This window comes from Myotis lucifugus, unplaced genomic scaffold, assembly GCF_000147115.1.
Source record: "Myotis lucifugus unplaced genomic scaffold, Myoluc2.0 scaffold_39, whole genome shotgun sequence".
NCBI classification, from domain to species: Eukaryota; Metazoa; Chordata; class Mammalia; order Chiroptera; family Vespertilionidae; genus Myotis; species Myotis lucifugus.
In genome coordinates this window covers 3,033,164-3,051,347 of record NW_005871087.1, presented here as the reverse complement: position 1 = coordinate 3,051,347, position 18,184 = coordinate 3,033,164, and the positions used below count along the sequence as shown (strand labels likewise).

General features: G+C 41.9%; 1 protein-coding gene and 1 long non-coding RNA gene across 12 annotated transcripts in view; one reads left to right on the top strand and one right to left on the bottom strand.

Annotated features, from left to right (window-relative positions):
* Window positions 1-1,335: 1,335 nt before the first annotated feature.
* On the bottom strand, window positions 1,336-13,463 carry LOC106696975. The gene is made up of 3 exons (XR_001347978.2): window positions 13,327-13,463; window positions 6,190-6,296; window positions 1,336-1,565 (listed from the first exon to the last, which is right to left on the bottom strand). It is a non-coding gene; the product is annotated as an uncharacterized LOC106696975 (long non-coding RNA).
* A 446-nt stretch (window positions 13,464-13,909) lies between these two features.
* The window catches only part of RBMS3 (RNA binding motif single stranded interacting protein 3), a 606,121-nt gene continuing 601,846 nt past the window's right edge, over window positions 13,910-18,184 (top strand). For 4 of the 11 annotated variants that reach the window (XM_006087596.3, XM_006087590.3, XM_023752957.1 and 1 more), the window contains exon 1: window positions 14,271-14,345. In XM_006087596.3, coding sequence (XP_006087658.1) covers window positions 14,271-14,345 — 75 coding nt within the window. Of the gene's footprint in view, window positions 14,346-18,184 lie in introns of all 11 variants that reach the window. The other 7 variants (XM_023752958.1, XM_023752956.1, XM_006087591.3 and 4 more) reach the window with 4 other exon arrangements.

Below are 18,184 nucleotides of genomic sequence, written 5' to 3'. Positions count from 1 at the left end.
AATCTCCAAGTGACGATTATTTGTCTGTGATCTTAGCATTTATGAGTCTCAGTAAACAGTCAGGGCATTTATGTCCCACCCATTACCTTCGGTCGTAAACTTCCTTAAAGAAAAAGGCATAATTATGTTTCCTGACTGCATAATGAGCGTAAACATTCCGAGTACTGACAGCCCCCGGGATGGTGCATCTAGACTGCCAGGAATTGAACTGTTTCTGAGGCATCGGCAACAGTGGCAGGCTCACTGGATGGCCGTGATTGAGTGCCATTCAAGGAGATGTCACCTCTGGAAGGCAAATTATAATTTGTGGGGCTATTTTTGGAGTTGGGGCCTCCCAGTCCGCAGATGCTGGGAATGGCTGGAAGTCCCATAGAGCCCCTGGCTGGAGGATGTCAACCTTGTTCTGCTGGAGTGAGCCTCCCCTTCCACGCAGGGGCCAGCCCCAGTATTTCTGTAGCTTATAAGAATCTCGCCCAGCTGGTGTGGCTCAGTGGTTGAGCATCGACCTATAAACCAGGAGGTCACGGTTCGTGATCCGGTCAGGGCATATTTCCTGGATTGCAGGCTCCATCCCCTGTGGGCGGCGAGCAGGAGGCAGGCAATGACATGAGCACATCAATGATTCTCTCTCATAATTGATGTTTCTATTTCTCTCTTCCTTCTCACTGAAATCAATAAAAAAAATATTTTTAAAAAGATACAGTCTCATCTTAGTTCAACAAGTACATCCTGGCATTGCAAAGTGTCAGAGTCAGAAATGGACCTTAAATTGACCTAATTGCAGCCCACATTTGCACATGAGATAACTGAGGCTCCCGCTGCGAAGTGGATCTTGCCAGGGTCAGTCTCTCAGGCAAGAAGCCCCCCACCTCCTGGCTTGGGGTTTGGTGCTATTAATATCTTCCCAGGGGTCAACAAGGTGGCACAGAGAGGGACAGGAATACACACAGAAAAGAGAAAGAGTTAGGAAAACAAGAAGGGTAAATTTCAGAGAATGAAGTGTTTCCTTTGTAGTGCATGTTGGTTTCATTATTCTTTACATTGCAATCAGAAAACACACCGAGGTAATTTACCACCAGCAGTGTGTAAATGAAAATGAAAAGAAAGGATGTAGTTGTATATTTTCTGGATCAAGACTTTTCAAACTATCTGTCACAAAGGACTGTTTTTTTTGTTCTTTTCCAACCGACCCTACCTAATATTTTTGTAAAACACACTAGAAATCACTAGAAAAGTGAAATGCAAAACAAAAAAATAAAACTAAAACAACAAAAAACCCCAAACCACAGATTTTTAAAATACAAGTCCAAACTTTTATTATTTAGACACAAGAGACATACAATTCTTCTGCAAGTTACTAGAAAGTTGCTGAACACGTAATCCAGATCCCCGCACTTGCTGGTGCATGTGAGAGCCTGCGGGGCAGCACTGGCCCGGGGAACACACTTTGGGTAGCACTGCCCTTCGTCTCCTGTGTTTTCCACAATCGTCTGGTTCTCTAAATTGGACTTTTCTGATAACAGGAATAGGGATCGGGGCGTTTGTCATTCTTCACAGGCACTTTACTGTGGTGAATTACAGTTTTAGAAAAACGGTTTGTTTCCCCTCATGTTAAAAACAAACAAGCAAACAAAAACAGGAACAAGTTTACAATGACAATGAAAACAGCTCCTGGAAAACTATGGATTCATATAGAGAACATGACTGTGGCTGAACTCTCTTAAGGGAGACTTCCTTTGGGGACTTTTGGGTTCACCTGGTTGGCGTATAAAGAGGATTGAAAATGTTAAGCGTGGCTAGTTGTCATTCTATTTGAATTCTCCCCATTCTTGTGTCCCCTGAAAGGCCTGTAAAGTGTTTCGGTGCATCCATTAGGAGCAGGCTGGCCAGATTTAGGAAATAAACACACAGAACACCCAGCTAAATTGGCATCTCACACAAGCAATAAATACTTTTTATAAGGCCCCAGCCGGTTTGGTTCAGTGGATAGAGCGTCAGCCTGCAGACTGAAGGGTCCCGGGTTTGATTCTGGTCAAGGGCACATGCCCAGATTGCGGGCTTGATCCCCAGTAGGGGGTGTGCAGAAGGCAGCCAATTAATGATTCCCTCTCATCACCGATGTTTCTATCTCTCTCTCCCTCTCTCTTCCTCTCTGAAATTAATAATAATAATAATTAATAATAATATATATATGAAATTAATATATATATATATATATATATATATATATATATATATATTTAAAATACTTTCTATAAGGATGGCCCCAATAGTTCATGAGTCATGCCATACGCAATACTTGGGACATACTTATATGAAAATGTGTCTGAACTTCAAATTTCACTGGAGGTCTTATATTTTAGCTGGCAATTCCATTCAGTAGTAGCTTTCAGACTGGACTTGTGCATGTCTGGATTTTTCTAGGGAAAAGAATCAGTTCAGCCGATCACATCTGGTCCTATCGATCCAACTTGCTTAGCTATTGACAGCGGGAAGCTGGGCGGTCAATACAAAGTGATAATATTCCTTTAGAAAAATACGTTTTCCATGGGACAAAGCGGCCATTCATCTTTTCCTACTTTGAGACTTTCGGTTAGTGTTTTCCAAAGCTCTGGTTCAATGATGGCACCAAGGCCTGGCAGAAGGTGAGCTGGTGAGAAGGGCCATTCGAATTGCACAGCTACATTGGGACAAAATTGGCTCAGTGGAACTCTTTGCATGGAAATATAGAGGAAGACATAAAGATAGACAAAATAAAGTCCCTATTCCTACAACATATTGCAAAACAAGCTGGCAGGGATGCATTCATATTATTTTACAAATAACTTTATGAGAAACTCAGAAGCACAAAGACAGAATTAGTTTATGTTAAAAAACGAAAGTCTTGGATTCTTATGCAGTTTTTTTTTAAATCTTTTCAAAGATATGTCATTGATAGCTGTTATTCTTTCATTCAATGAGGATGCTTGTTTTGGGGTCTTACATGAGAGTTTTGACATTTTTTTGATGTAGAATTAATGCTCCTAGATTTTAAAGAAAGATTTACACTTTTCTTAAATTGATGTCTGATCCAGGTCAGAAGGAAATGGCTACTTAAAATACACTGCAATTTATTTTGATACTGTCACCTCTGGTTGTTTAAACATTTCTTGTCAGCTAATAATAAAAAACATACCCAGAAATATACTTATTAAAATGTATTTTGAAATAATATCCATTTAAAATAATAAAATATATACTCATTTTGGGACAAATTGGAAAATGTCAATATTTATCAAAAAGAGAAGCAAGCCCTGGGTGATGTGGCTAAGTGGTTAGAGCACTGGCCTGTGCAACTAAGGGTCTCGGGTTTGATTCTGGGTCAAGGGCATGTAACTGGGATGCAGGTTTGACCCCAGCTCTGGTTGGGGCATGTGCAGGAGGCAACCAATCGATGTGTCTCTCTCCCATCGTTGTTTCTCTCCTCCCTCTCCACCCCTGCTTCCTCCCTCCCTTCCACTATCTCTAAAAGAAAAAAAAATATCCTCAGGTGATTATTTAAAAAAAAAAGAGAGAGAGAGAGAGAAGTAAAATTGCTACTAACCCCATCACAGAGAAAAGGTCCCACTGTTGTTCTTCTATTCTCTTGTGTGTGTTTATATTTCATTGTTGAGAGCATATATAATGTTGTGTTCTCATTTTTTTTTCCATTAGCTATTCAACTTAAGCATTTGCCAAATTGTGAAGATGTTTCTACGTATCACTTTAATGGTTGAATCATATTTTATAGTGAGTTTATTTCATGAACTTGAGTTGGACATTCAGGTTTTTCTAATTTCCTATTCTTCAACTTCTAATGATGATCTGTTTTAGATTCATAGAACTAATATTACTGGGTTACAAGGACAGAGACTTTTAAGGCTATATATTTTGTTAAGCTGTATTAAAAAGCATTATAGACATGTATTAGGAATGTCTCAGTTCCTATTTCACTGAACTTCATTGCTACCATATTCTCCTTATTTTATTAACCTGTTCTGTTTGGGTTCTCCGGGGAACTGCAATGAGTAAGGTGTGTGTGTGTGTGTGTGTGTGTGTGTGTGTACACAGAGAGATTTATTTTAAGGAATTGGCACATGTGATTGTTGGGCAATCAAATCCAAAAAATGCAGGTTATTGTTGGCAGGCTGGAGACTCAGGAAAGAGTTGATATTGAGTCCTGAGGCCAAAGGCATTCTGGTGATAGCACTTCTTTCTTCTTAAAAGATCTCAGTCTTTGTTCTTAAACCCTCACACTGTTTGAAGGAGGCCCACACACATTACGGAGAATAATCTGCTTTACTCAAAGTCTACTGATTTTTTAAATGTTAATGACACCTAAAAGAAATACCTTACAACAATGTCTAGATTAGTGTTTGATTAAACAACTGGGCACCATAGCCCAGCCATGTTGACACATATAATTCACCATCAGGCCTGTGGTACAAATAGAGTGTATGCTATTTGATGGAAGGTCGTGCCTGCTCTTTCTTCCCAGTTGTCTGTTTGTTCAACACCATCTGTTTCTATGAAGACACACTGACTTATTTAAGACTTTTATGTAGACTGTAAGTTTTCTGTTTTAAACACGAAGATTATCTCATCCAATTTTAGTATAAGGCATTTATAAGCTCTATCAAATGATGCTTAGGAACAAGCCTGGGGTTGGACTTTATACGGACACTAGAGGTCTGGTGCACGAATTTGTGCCTGTGAGATCTGGCCGAAACCGGCTCTCCAACATACCCCAAGGGGTTCCAGATTGCGAGAGGGCACAGGCCACGCTCAAGGGACCCCACCGGTGCACAATCGGGGCCGAGGAGGGACACAGGAGGTTGGCCAGCCAGAGAGGGAACGTGGGAGGGCTCCAGGGCATGTCTGGCCCATCTTGCTCAGTCCCGATCGGCCGGACCCCAGCAGCAAGCTAACCTACTGGTTGGAGCGTCTGCCCTCTGTTGGTCAGTGCATGTCATAGTGACTGGTCAACAGGTTGACTGTCTGCCCCCAGGTGGTCAGTGCATGTCATAGCAAGCAGTTGAGCGGCCTTAGCATATCATTAGCATATTACACTTTGATTGGTTGAATGGCCGACCAGACACTTAGCATATTAGGCTTTTATTATATAGGATAAGTCACAAATAGCCCTCTACCGTGTTATAACTGGGTGTGAACTTGGATGGGGTAGTTAAACCCCATCCCGTTCAATTTTCTCAACAGTAAAGTCTGAAATACTTTACTATTGAGAAAATCATACCCATTTTCAGGTGTTTGTGTGGTTTAACTGAGGAAGCATTTATAAACTTCTTGTATAGTGTCTAGTATGTAATAGGACATCTGTGTTTTAGTTCTTTTCCTTCTTCACCTTTTTTTTAAGTTAGTCAACACTACACCCCAGTGCTCACTCCCAATAGTCAGTGCAGAAAAACATTTTCCTCCTTTAGACACTCAGTACTGTAGCAGGTCTCCCAGAAAACTTAACAGTTTTTGCTTTTTGAGTACATGTCTCATTTCCCCTTCTATTATTCAGAAAGTATCATACATCAATGGCTGGTAGATAAATGAGATGATTTTTGGTGAACATTTATTCATTCACTTAACAAGCATTTTTTAATTGTGTATTACATCCCAAGGACTGTTCTAGGTACTGGAGATAGGACAGTGACATTATAGATTAATAGAGGCCTGGTGCACGACATTCCTGCACTCAAGGTGGGGGAGGGTACCTCCGCCTGGCCTGCGCCCTTTTGCAGTCCAGGAGCCCTCAGGGGATGTCTGACTGACTGCTTAGGCTCATTCCCTTAGGCCTAAGCTACCGCCGCTGCGCTCGCCAGTCATCAGCTGACTTCTGGCTGAGCGGCACTCCCCCTGTGGGAGTGCACTGACCACCAGGGGGCAGCTCCTGCATTGAGTGCCTGCCCCCTGGTGGTCAGTGCGGATCATAGCAACTGGTCGTTCCACTGTTCGGTTGATTTGCATATCACCCTTTTATTATATAGGATAGGATTCCCTGCCCTTTGGACCTCAGGTATTAGTGGGGAGACACTCACACAAGGAAATCAACAATTATAGACTCAAACTACAAGTACTGTCATATTAGGCAGGGTCGACTAGGGAATGCTGTGGTTGTGACCAAATCTCAATAGCATAATACAATAAAGGTTCATTTCTCACTCAGGACAAATCAATGGCTGGTCCAGGCGACTATTTAAGGAAGTTGTGCTCATCCTTCCAAGATGTTTCCTCTATATCAGCAGGTGCTTTCATCAGAGATGAGTGGGCTGGAGAATTAAATAACAACAGTTAAAAGCATTTACATGTTACGTCTGCTTCATATTTCATTGGCTATAGTATGTCATGGGCTCATGCCTACTTTAAATGAAGTGGAGAAGTGTGTCCTGGTAATCCCAGTGGTAAAAGAGAGCCAGAGGTACCGACAAAGTATTAAGTGTTACAAAAAAGTGTGTATAGAAAGTGAGAGGGCCTTAGCTGATTTTGGTCAGTGGTTAGAGCCTCAGCCCACAGACCAAAGGGTTGTGTGTTTGATTCCTGGTCAAGGGCATGTACCTCGGTTATAGCCTCAATTCCAGCTCAGGTCAGAGCCTGGATCAGGGCACGTGCAGGAGGCAAGCAATCAATGTGCCCTTCTCACATTGATGTTTCTCTCTCTCTCTCTCTCTCTCTCTCTCTCTCTCTCTCCCCCTCCCTGACTCCTCCCTTCCTTCTCCTTCCTCCCTTCCTTCACTCTTTCTAAAAATCAATGGAAAAATATCCTTGGTGAGGAATAAAGAAAAAAGAAAGTGAGAAGATATTATGTATTTTTTGCAAATATAATAGAAACAAAATAAATCTGAGCTTTTATGTACATTATTGCTTAGAATTATAATAAAGTATGCATTTAAAACAAACAAACATGGAGTCAACTTAAAGAAAATTATTTAATAATGCTTGCTATAAATAGGTACTCAGATATGAGAAAACACATTAAGGTCATTTATGAATGGTGATGTTTGCTAGATATGGAGTTACTAAGTCTACTTGAGGACAGGGTAAAAATATTTATATAGGTATCCTTGAGTATTCAGGCACATAGTAGATGCTCAATAAAACTTTGTTGAAATTAATAATGATTATTGCTTTAAATTATTCTTGCTTTGCCCTGGCTGGATGGCTCATTTGGTTGGAGTATCATCCCATACACCAAAAGGTTGCAGGTTCAATTTTCGGTCAGGGCACATACCTATGTAGTGAGTTCCATCCCGGATTGGGGTGTGTATAGGAGGCAACTGGTTGATGTTTCTCTTTTACATCGATAGGTTTCTCTCTCTCTCCCTCTCTCTTCCTCTCTTAATCTCTCTAAAAAAATCAATAAAAACATATGATTGGGTGAAGATTAAAAAATATATTATGCCCTAGCCAGTTTGGTGCAGTGGATAGAGTATTGGCCAGTGATGGCGAACCTTTTGAGCTCGGCGTGTCAGCATTTTGAAAAACCCTAACTTAACTCTGGTGCCGTGTCACATATAGAATTTTTTTTTTATATTTGCAACCATAGTAAAACAAAGACTTATATTTTTGATATTTATTTTATATATTTACATGCCATTTAACAAAGAAAAATCAACCAAAAAAATGAGTTCGCGTGTCACCTCTGACACGCGTGTCATAGGTTCGCCATCACTGGTATTGGCCCTCAGACTGAAGAGTCCTGGGTTCGATTCTGGTTAAAGGCACATACCTCAGTTGCAGGCTCAATCCCTGGCCCTGGTCAGGCACATGCAGGTGGCAACCAATTGATGTGTCTCTCTCACATCGATGTTTTTCTTTCTCTGTCTCTCCCCCTCCCTCCCACTCTCTCTAAAAATCAATGGAAAAATATCGTTGGGTGAGGATTAACAACAACAACAACAACAATAAAAAATGTATATATCTTTATTATTATTTACTTTACATTTGATTAATGCTCTAGTCCAATACAATTTTATCCTGAGGCTTGAAATTTTCTTCCAAGGCCAATATTTATTGGTTTTATCTACATTAATATTTTCCCATTAAGTTATAATTTAAAGTTTAACCACACATGGTTGAATCACTTAGTCTCTTTTTCCTAATTTGTCTCAAGTATTTTAAGCCATTGGAGAAAACAAAGTTATAACATTACTTTAATGTTGGAATTTGCAATCTACCATCTTGCCTTTTTTTTTTAACCAACTCTTATGTTTACTACTCCTTTGGAAATTACTGTATTGAAAAGGAATCCACAGATTTAAATATAGAAGGCAGAAAATGCCAAATTAAAAAAAATTATTCAAGGTCATGAATGTCTTCTTTTTTTAAAATATATTTTTTATTGATTTCAGAGAGAAATAGAGAGTGAGAGATAGAAACATCAATGATGAGAAAGAATCATTGATCAGCCCTGACCAGTTTGGCTCAGTGGATAGAGCATCGGGCTATGGACTGAAGTGTCCTGGGTTCGATTCAAGTCAGGGGCATGTACCTTGGTTGTTGGCACATCCCCAGTAGGGGGTGTGTGGGAGGTAGCTGATCAAAGTTTCTCTCTCATCAATGTTTCTGACTCTCTATCCCTCTCCCTTCCTCTCTGTAAAAAATCAATAAAATATATTTTTTAAAAAAATCATTGATCAGCTGCCTCTTACACGCCCCCCACTGAGGATCGAGCCTGCAACTCCAGCATATGCCCTGACCAGGAATATGAACCTTGACCTCCTGGTTCACAGGTGGATGCTCAACCACTGAGCCATGTTGGCCGGGCATGAATGTCTTCTTGAAGATAGACTAATATATGTGATTTCAAAGACAGTACAATTATGTTCTTTTCTTTTATCTCCATTGTTCTTTGTCTTTGCTTTTGACTAAGTCTTTAGAATTTAAAAAAACCTTCCAAGAGAGGACTCAGTTTTTTGTTTTTTGTTTTTTTTGGGTGGATAGGTCAAGGACCAATGAGAAGAGAGTCTCCATCTCTATCCTCTTCTTGACCCTCATTTCAGTCCCATCACTTCTCCACTCAGATGGTGTGTCTGAGGCATCGCCTCATTCCTGTTTGCCAAGAACTTGTCTAAAAAAAGGACCTCTCCATTCTGTGCTGTGAGTCACATGGTCTCTGTAAGAGTCCATGCCCTTCACTGCAGTTTGCTGCTCCTGAATTTGTACAAAATTTGGTGGTTAGTTGGCAAAAGGGACACAGCAGACTTCTGATTTAAAGAGTGTCTTAAACGAGTTACCTTCTACCTTACCTTGATCATTTAAATCAGTGGTTCTCAACCTTGGCTGCACATTAGAATCACCTGGGAATCTTTTTAAAATCCTGATTTCTGGGCCTCATCCTCCGGAAATTCTGTTTCTTTGTTACTAATGTTGTGGCCCCACCCCATACAAGGCCAAAGTTAACAAAACCTCTCCAGATTTCATTACCTCTTTAGCTTGAACTAACTGAAATCAACTGAGGTCCCCACCCCATAATAAAGAAACAGAATTTCCAGAGGATGAGGCCCAGAAATCAGGATTGTAAAAAGTTTCCCAGGTGATTCTAATGTGCAGCCAAGGTTGAGAACCACTGATTTAAATGGAAAGCAGTACTGCTCCAACAGAGCAGACGTGATATGAAAACTATTCCTTTTAAAAAAATGTTTATTATATATTTTTTTATTGATTTCAGAGAGGAAGGGAGAGGGAGAGAGAGATAGAAACATCAATGATGAGAGAGAATCATTGATTGGCTGCCTCCTGCACACCCCACACTGGGGATCGAGCCCGCAACCCAGGCATATGCCCTTGGCCAGAATCGAACCCGGGACTCTTCAATCCGCAGGCCGATGCTCCATCCACTGAGCCAACCCGGCTAGGGCTGAAAACTATTTCTGACATGAATATCTTCCCTCCCAAACTGGCAAGGCTACTGGTATCTCTGAGGGGGAAAGTTAAAAAAACCACAGCAGCCGAAACCGGTTTGGCTCAGTGGATAGAGCGTCGGCCTGCGGACTGAAGGGTCCCAGGTTCGATTCCGGTCAAGGGCATGTACCTGGGTTGCGGGCACATCCCCAGTAGGAGATGTGCAGGAGGCAGCTGATTGATGTTTCTCTCTCATCGATGTTTCTAACTCTCTATCTCTCTCCTTTCCTCTCTGTAAAAAATCAATAAAATATATTTAAAAAAAAAAAAACCACAGCAAACACATGGGTTTTACAATTCTCACAAGTGGTAAACCACCTTTCTGCTATTTAAGAAAAGCTTTGAATGTTCAATGAATTGTTTTGGCTAATGACAATTGATGCAAAGAATATAACAATAATCTAAAAAAACAACAACCAGAATTGCCTTTTGTGGCCATTTGGGTAGAAATTGCTGATGACATCAGTGCACGTAACTGGGCTGTAGCTTGGGCTGAGGAGTTATTTTACCTTTTATTTGCAAATAAGACAGTATTCTTTTCCCCTCAGGGAGTACCTAGATCACTTATTAATAGAAGAACACTGATACCCTTTGCCCATGGTGGTGAAATTGGCAGAGGCAGTCCTAGGATCCTGAGCATATGGGTCTTAGCATTTGGAGGAGGACATTTGAGGAGGACAGCATTCTGTAGTTGAAGATGTCTAGCTCTAAAGCCAGACACTTGGATAGAGTCCTGGCTGCAGACTATCAACTGTCACGAACTGAGCTGTCCATACCAAGTTCTCACCAAGGCTTTTACAGTCTGGCTCCAGGGTTCCTCCGCAGAGCTATTTTTATAGTCTTTACTCTTCACTTGCTCCATTCCAGCCCCAGCACCATTTCTCACACATTCCAGAGACGGGCTCTTGTTGCCAGGCTTTCTGTACTGCTGTTCCCTCTGCCCGGAATGCTCTTCCCCCAGATGCAAGCTTACTTTTTTTTTTTTTTTTTTAAGCAGATCCAATATGTTCCACAGTATTCTAAATACTTCACATGTTTACTTGGTGAATTCTGACAGTAACTGTCGGGCGTGGGCAGTGCCATTGGATGGATGGGAATAAATGGGGGCACAGTGATACGTCAGAGGCAGGACTGGAACTAAGGCAGTTCAGGTGGGAGCCAAGGCTTGATTCTTACAGTCTAACACAGCGCTTCTCAACCTGTGGGTCGCGACCCCTTTGGGAGTCGAACGACCCTTTCACAGGGGTCGCCTAAGACCATCGGAAAACACATATATAATTACATATTGCTTTTGTGATTAATCACTATGCTTTAATTATGTTCAATTTGTAACAATGAAATTGGGGGTCACCACAACATGAAGAATTGTATTAAAGGGTCGCGGCATTAGGAAGGTTGAGAACCACTGGTCTAACACCAGGTCATGGTTTACGCTCTTCCTTTAACCCCAGAGCTCCTCCTTGGAGAGCATTTCCTACTCCCCGATTAAAGGAGGAATCCCTGGGCCGCTTACTCAGCTGTGTAGGTTGTAGCAGCACTAAATGTCACCTGATCTTATAGTGCCTACTTCCTTGCTTATCCCTTTATCTCACCCCCTAGAATACACACTCTACGAGGGAAGGGCCTTGTCCTGATCAGTGTATCCCCACATCCCCTGTACCCAGAAATGGACTGGAGTGGACTGGAATAAGAATATGAGTGGTGTTAGAACGATCATGTCTACGTGTCTCATTCATCAAACCTGTACGGAGTGTCCATTGTATGCCAGACACCTCACCGGTTTTGGAAATATGAAAGTGAACCAGAGTGATGGGAACTCCCACTTCCCTGGTTTTGTGATGCTTTCAGAACACCTCAGAAGCAACATGCAATTAACAGGCAGTTACACGGGATAAGCCCAATATTAGGGCAAATACAAGGGGCAGGGGGGAAGCAAGGATTCAGTCAAAGCTACTGTGCGGGGCTGTTACCTATGCTGCGACCTAAAGGGTGGGCTGAAGGGTAAGGGCCGTGGGAGTGGGTTTGGGAGAACAGGAGGCCCTGAGAGAACACCTTCCTGTTCTAAAAACTGTTGATCGGGACTCGGGTATAGAAGGTAAAGGGAAGGATTTACCTGGAGAAGGAAGCTTGAATCAGGACTCTATTGCCCGAGCAAGGAGATGAATTTTTTAATCAATGGGATTTTTTACTCAGTATCTGATTTCGTGTACCACCTTCAGCCAGGTAAGTTGGCAATATTTCCATTTTCCAGATGGGACAATTGAGGCCCAGAATAACACATTTAAACATCAGCCCAGCTGGTTGCATTTCCTTCATGACAGGGCTCTCAGGGCTCCTACCCCCTTCTCTCCCACCCTCTCTCCTTCCTTCCTTCCTTCCTGCTGATTGTTGTGTCCAAAGTCAAACATAAAATGATTTACTCGCCACCCTTATCTTTCTCCAAGGAACATGCACGCACTCACACAGCTTCCAGAAACCAGACTCCTGAGCGGAAGCTGATGGCCGCAGGGATGGTGGGACTTGAACATGGATGAATACAATATTGTGCATTGGCCCCGAAGAAGTCTCTGTTCTTGACCAGCGAGCTGGATTTGTACCAGGAACTTTCTCTCTGAAAAAGCGACTCAGGGTTGGGGAGTCCAGAGCCGACTTGGAAAAGTGGAGAGCGGCTCAGTATTGGCCTGCCCAGCGCTTTGGGCATGCGTGAGCACTCACAGCAAACACAGCTGGCGAGGCTAATTTTAGCCTCGCCAGCCTTGAAAAGAGACCCTTTAAGGAAATATATTTTCTCAGAAACAATTTGTATTATAATGCAGCAGCTGATCGACATGTCAGAATATTACTTACTGTTGGTGGGGGAAAACTCTGCCAAGTAATTATGATTTTCGTGCTTTTTCTGTGTGTGATATCAGTGTAGCAATTAGAACATCCATGATCAAGATCATAACGAGGTAGACCATGAGCGGACCGGTGTTGGTGTTTTTATTTATAAAGAAGTTCAAAAGCCCGGCGGAACACCTCTTTTTGATATTTCCAAATGGGCTGTGATGCTAAGAATGACTATTTCTGCTATAAGCTGGTCACTGTGATCTGTGATGCGTGGCTTGTTAACAGTAGAGTTCTGGTGTAGACTCCAAATTTCCTCAACACTTGGCATCCCCCATGTCCTCCAAGAAGTAAAATGTTAGTTTCTAAAGTGTTCGTTTCTAAAATGTTAGATTCATCTGGCTTCAGGGTGTTCACGGGGTTTTGAAAGCATCCGGAGACACACTTTTTGCATTTTAACCAGCTAGGTTAGTCCCTCTTCCTGGATTTTTTCCCCCCCTTTCTCCCTCCTTCCTCCCTTGTCCTCGCCTCCCTCCCGAGGTCCGCACTGTTTTGTTTAGCCAGGTGGCTTACCTTTAAACTTGGCATGAAAAGGAAAGAAGGCAGCTCCTCTGTGGAGCCGATGGAGGGAAGGATAAGAAACAATCCACCGCCCGCAGCTGAGTCCCCCGGTTCAGTTCCAGCGGCAGCAGCTTCGCTGCAAAAATCGCTTTGCTATTCGAGATAGCCAGCAGAGGGAATCGGAACTTTGCTTGCAGCAGGGGTTGAAGCAGCCTTTTTTTTTTTTTTCTTGGAGGAAATACTGCAGCCTTCTGGACTGCGTACGCCGCTCCCTGGAGAGGCTCTCTCGGTTCCACCCACCGGCTGGAAGGAGGGGAAGTGAATGAAAGGACAGGACAAGCCCGGATCACCATGTCACTCTGGGAGGGAGACAGCAGCAACTAAGCTGTGCAAGGTTTTTTTTTTTTTTTCCTTTTTTCTTTTCCCCTTTCTTTTTCTTTCTGTTCCCTCCCTGTTTTCTTTTTTCTTCTTTCTTTCTCTTTCTTTCTTTTCCCTCTTGATTTGCTTTTGCTTTAAGGTGAGGAAAGAGACAAACAGGAGACAGGAAGCTGATCTGCAAGGATTCGGAGTTATGCTGAAAGGACTTTGATTTTTTTTTTCCTTTCCCCCTTTTACAAACGCTGGCAATTGACATCAATACAGGCAGCCTGGTAGAGAACAAACTGTCTCATCCCAAGTGGACCCCGGCAGCTGGGAAAAGGCAGACAAGATCTGGGGAAGCTGTGTGTGGGGTTTGATTTTTCCCACCGATCCCCGTCTCCTATTTTTTTTTTTTTGGTGTGTTTCTTTTTTATATTCTTGCTGTGTTGGAACTAGCGAGTGGTGGAAGACGAGCAATCTCCGAAGCCTCATCAGTCATCGGGACTGTCAGGAATAGTGGCTTAAGAGGAAGCTCGGCCTGGGGCACTATACCCTGTCATCCAGTTCCCTGCCTCGGAGATAAAGATTCCAGCTACATGGGCAAACGCCTGGATCAGCCACAAATGTACCCCCAGTACACTTACTACTATCCTCATTATCTCCAAACCAAGGTATGGCTCTGACCCATAGTCTGGCAGTCAGTGTGGTATCTCTCCTTCTGCACTTGGCTAGGAAACAGGCAGGCATGTGAATTAGTATTTACCTCCCCCTCCCTCCCATCACCTCTTCCTGCTTCTTTGAAATTAGTAACATACCCACGGAGTTAATAAGGCAGCGGAGAATATAGGAAGAGAGCAAGCCCGGAATCCCGGCTTTCTCTTTAAGGAGAGCTCATAGTTTCACGGGAGTTCTTTTGTTGTTATTTGGCAGCATAAACGTTCCTGGTATCTGGAAAGTCCTTTGCAGATGGGCAGGGTTGTTAGAAAGGAGATCCTACCGGTGATTATCAGGCACGAGAATACAATTTCAGGGGCTTTGCTGGTGAGCTGTTCTTTGTTTGTGACTCTGCGAGGGTTTTTCCCACTGGATAGGACACGCCAGGGTGGGGGGAACTCAAACTTTTAATCGCTGAATGTAGAATAAAAGAAGGGCGTGGAAGGTAGACGGCAGTGAACTAAAGTCTCTTGGAGTTTGTTTGGGTGTATTTTTTATTTTATTTTATTTGCCTTACACGTTTTGTTTCCTATGGGGGGGTGATCAGGATGCTACAGACTGAATTGTGGAGCTTTGCCAGAGATGTTCTTGACTTTTAGAAGCTCCGTTTGCCTGTGTTAGCTGCCACCAGAAGGCCTGGGGCTTGGAATGGGCTGAAATGTAACTGATGGTAATTGGACGTGAATTGGTTAAATACTTCAGGCTTTATGTGTGTGCTCAAATGATCATTAGGGGGCCAGTGGGAAGCCCATGTAACTAAGCAGTGGGCAGTGCCAACCATGAACTTTCTCCTGCAGTTCACACATGAAGGACTCTCAGGTGTGATATCCCTGCTCCAATTTGTCAAATAGATTGGACTTGATTTGGAGAGGGGGGGGCGGCGGGGGGGATGTTGGTAGCCTGCCCACCTTGAATGCATGGATTCTATTTCTTGAGGGATGATATTATTTTGTATCGCATTCGCCAGACTCCACAGTCTTCTTCATGGATAAATATGTGGAGAGTGAGCAAGGCGTGCCTGAGTGATCCGTGCTGTCACCAGGACTCCTTGATGTGATTAGGCTTTGCTAATTCATGCCGTAGTTATCGCTCATTTATTCTGTCTCATCAAACAATGCCTGTTTGTGAGCCAGACCAGGCAGCAGACTTTCAATATTATATTAAAGATTGTTGCCTTTTCGCCTCTCCTTTTCCATCGCTCCAGGATTCGCCCTGCCCCTCCAAGGTCGACTCACGTTGCTTTTTGCCTTTGTGAGCATTTAGTTTGTGCTGCTGCTGCTGCTGCTGCTTAAAGAGACCAGCCCAGTGCCTTGAGTTTTAACTCTTTGGGGATTGGGAGGAGAATGCTGCCCGCCTTTCTTGAGGAAATGGCTAAGCAAGGACAAGTTTTAAAAAAAGGGGGGGATTAATAGTCATTTCTCATCCCCCCAAAGAAACAAAAACAACAAACTCAAGGGGTTGGCATGAAAAATATCGGACATTCCATCCCTTTTACTCATGTGGCTAAATTTTTCCAAATGTTTCAAAATTCACGCTCTTCTTTTGGGTCCTTGTTTTCTACTAGGAAGTGTATTCAGAAAAGAAAAAGTTTAGATCGAAATGAATGGAAGAGTTGCTTTTCTGCTTGGGATTTCTTTTAACCTATTAGTAGCAGGAAATAATGTCATGCGCATTATATGAAAGATACAGGATGCTCCATGAGCCATGCTGGTGGAAAGTGTGTGTGTGTGTGTGTGTGTGTGTGTGTGTGTGTGTGTGTGTGTGTGTGAGAGAGAGAGAGAGAGAGAGAGAGATTGGGGTAAAGGAGAAAGTGGAGTAGTGAGGGAAGAGAGGAGAGCTGTTTTGGGGTCCTATGTAGTTTAGTGTTATGTAGACAGGCAACATCTGGATCTTGTTACTTTCAAGCCAGTCAAAGCCATCAACTTCTGGAACATTTTTAAAGAAGTTAGATCCATTAGGCGACCTAAGCTGATATTTGGAGTAATCAGATCAGGGTGGTAGGGAATATCAGATCAGCTACTTTGGCTATCACGGTAGTTCACATTGATGATTATGTTGTAAAATTTCGACAGTGCTGTGAAGTTGTCGAATGTTGTTACGGAGGCTCTGAAATGACAGGCATTAATAACATCCCTGGAAGCTGAAGAAGTGAAAACGTGCCCTGTTTTGAAACTTGGACACACAAGGAATGGGAAGAAGGGTCAATGTGCAGTTACTCTTTAAAATGGAGATTTTTCTGCCAGCGTGAATACTATATAAAAAGTACTCTCATGCCCCAGGATAGCATAAGACCACTTCGTTATTTCAGTATCAGTTTTTGCCCTTTTCACACTTATATCTCAAAATATAACCTATAATAATTTTGAAGGACCCACATGCTGCTCTATTTATTTGTAAGTCTGGGTGAAATTCACAAAATCCTGTGTGTTCTAGACTTGGCTTATAGTTCTAATCCTATTTTGAAATCATAGCTATTTAAAATGGTGCTTCTATATGCAGAACACTTACGGTTCATAGAATTAGAATTCTGTGGTTGACAAGAAAGATTATACATACTCTGGTGATATCAGAACTTCAACTGTTCTTTAAATTCAGGTGTTTTTCACTAATCCACAAAAGCTCTTTGTGGACATTAGTTTTGGTGGAAAATCTTCATGGGATTTTAAAGAACTAAAATGCTTATTGTATTCATTCAGAAAATGCAAAAATGCTGAGCCTTCTCTTTTTTTTAACTTAAATATGTGTGTTAGATATAGTTGCTATTTTCTTGTGATGAAACAAAATGAAAATGGGATTTTTAAATAAATGCAAATGGTTTCCATTTCCTCAAATGTAATTAAGGTTTTTAAAAAATTGTGACATTTTCCTGCCTTCCCTGCTCCTACTTTCCATTACATTAAAACCAATCTCTTAACTTTGTTGCTTAACTTTTTAAAAATAGAAATAAGATATTTATGCTTTTGCCCATTTGAATAATTTTCCAGGTGCTTAAAATGTTATATTAGAAAAGTTTACGTGTAAGTTAAATAAAATGAAAACCTAAGTGGCTGACTTATAGCAATATTCTTAGCTTACTCTCCCAGACCTCACATTAAAAGTTGCCCTTGGTAAATTTTCTTTTTGATCAAATTCTTTCCTACCAAGAAGAGCAAGTTTGGAAAAGAATATTGCTTTTGATTAAGGAGTAATGAAGAAATCTTGGTGACATGTCATAATATTTAAATAAGAGACATAACTGGATTAAAAAGCATGAGTTTCATCAAAAGAAATTTGCTATGGGGAATCCACCCAGAATAATCAGCAGATTTTAGAGAAAGGGGACCAAAAAAATTTGTTCATTAGCTAAGTGATAATTTACATAATGATGTTTGATTGAGTTGTAACCTAATATATCTCAGGAATTTTGTCACAGCCCATTCAAAGCAACCGACCTGTTGCTATTGCATTTTGAGATCCAGAGTGAATTTCAGTCTGAATTCGAGGTATTTTCTGTGTGTGGTGGTGGGGCAGGGGGTGTTCTTGGAAAAACAAACTGGAAAAGCTAAAAAGGGTAAAACATGGTCACAGCCTAGTACATTGATATGTTGCAGATGACAAATAGCTATTTCTCTCCTATGCATGTGATATTTGGGAAACTTCAGTCATCTTCAAAAAACTTGAAGATTTGCATAAGCACACTCAGCAAGGCTGGTCTTTCTGCCTTTTCTACACCCTCACCAGTTCACTCTGTCACTTCATGTGCAGGACACCCTTGCTAATCACATTGCTCTTACATCAGTCTACTGCCTTCCCATCT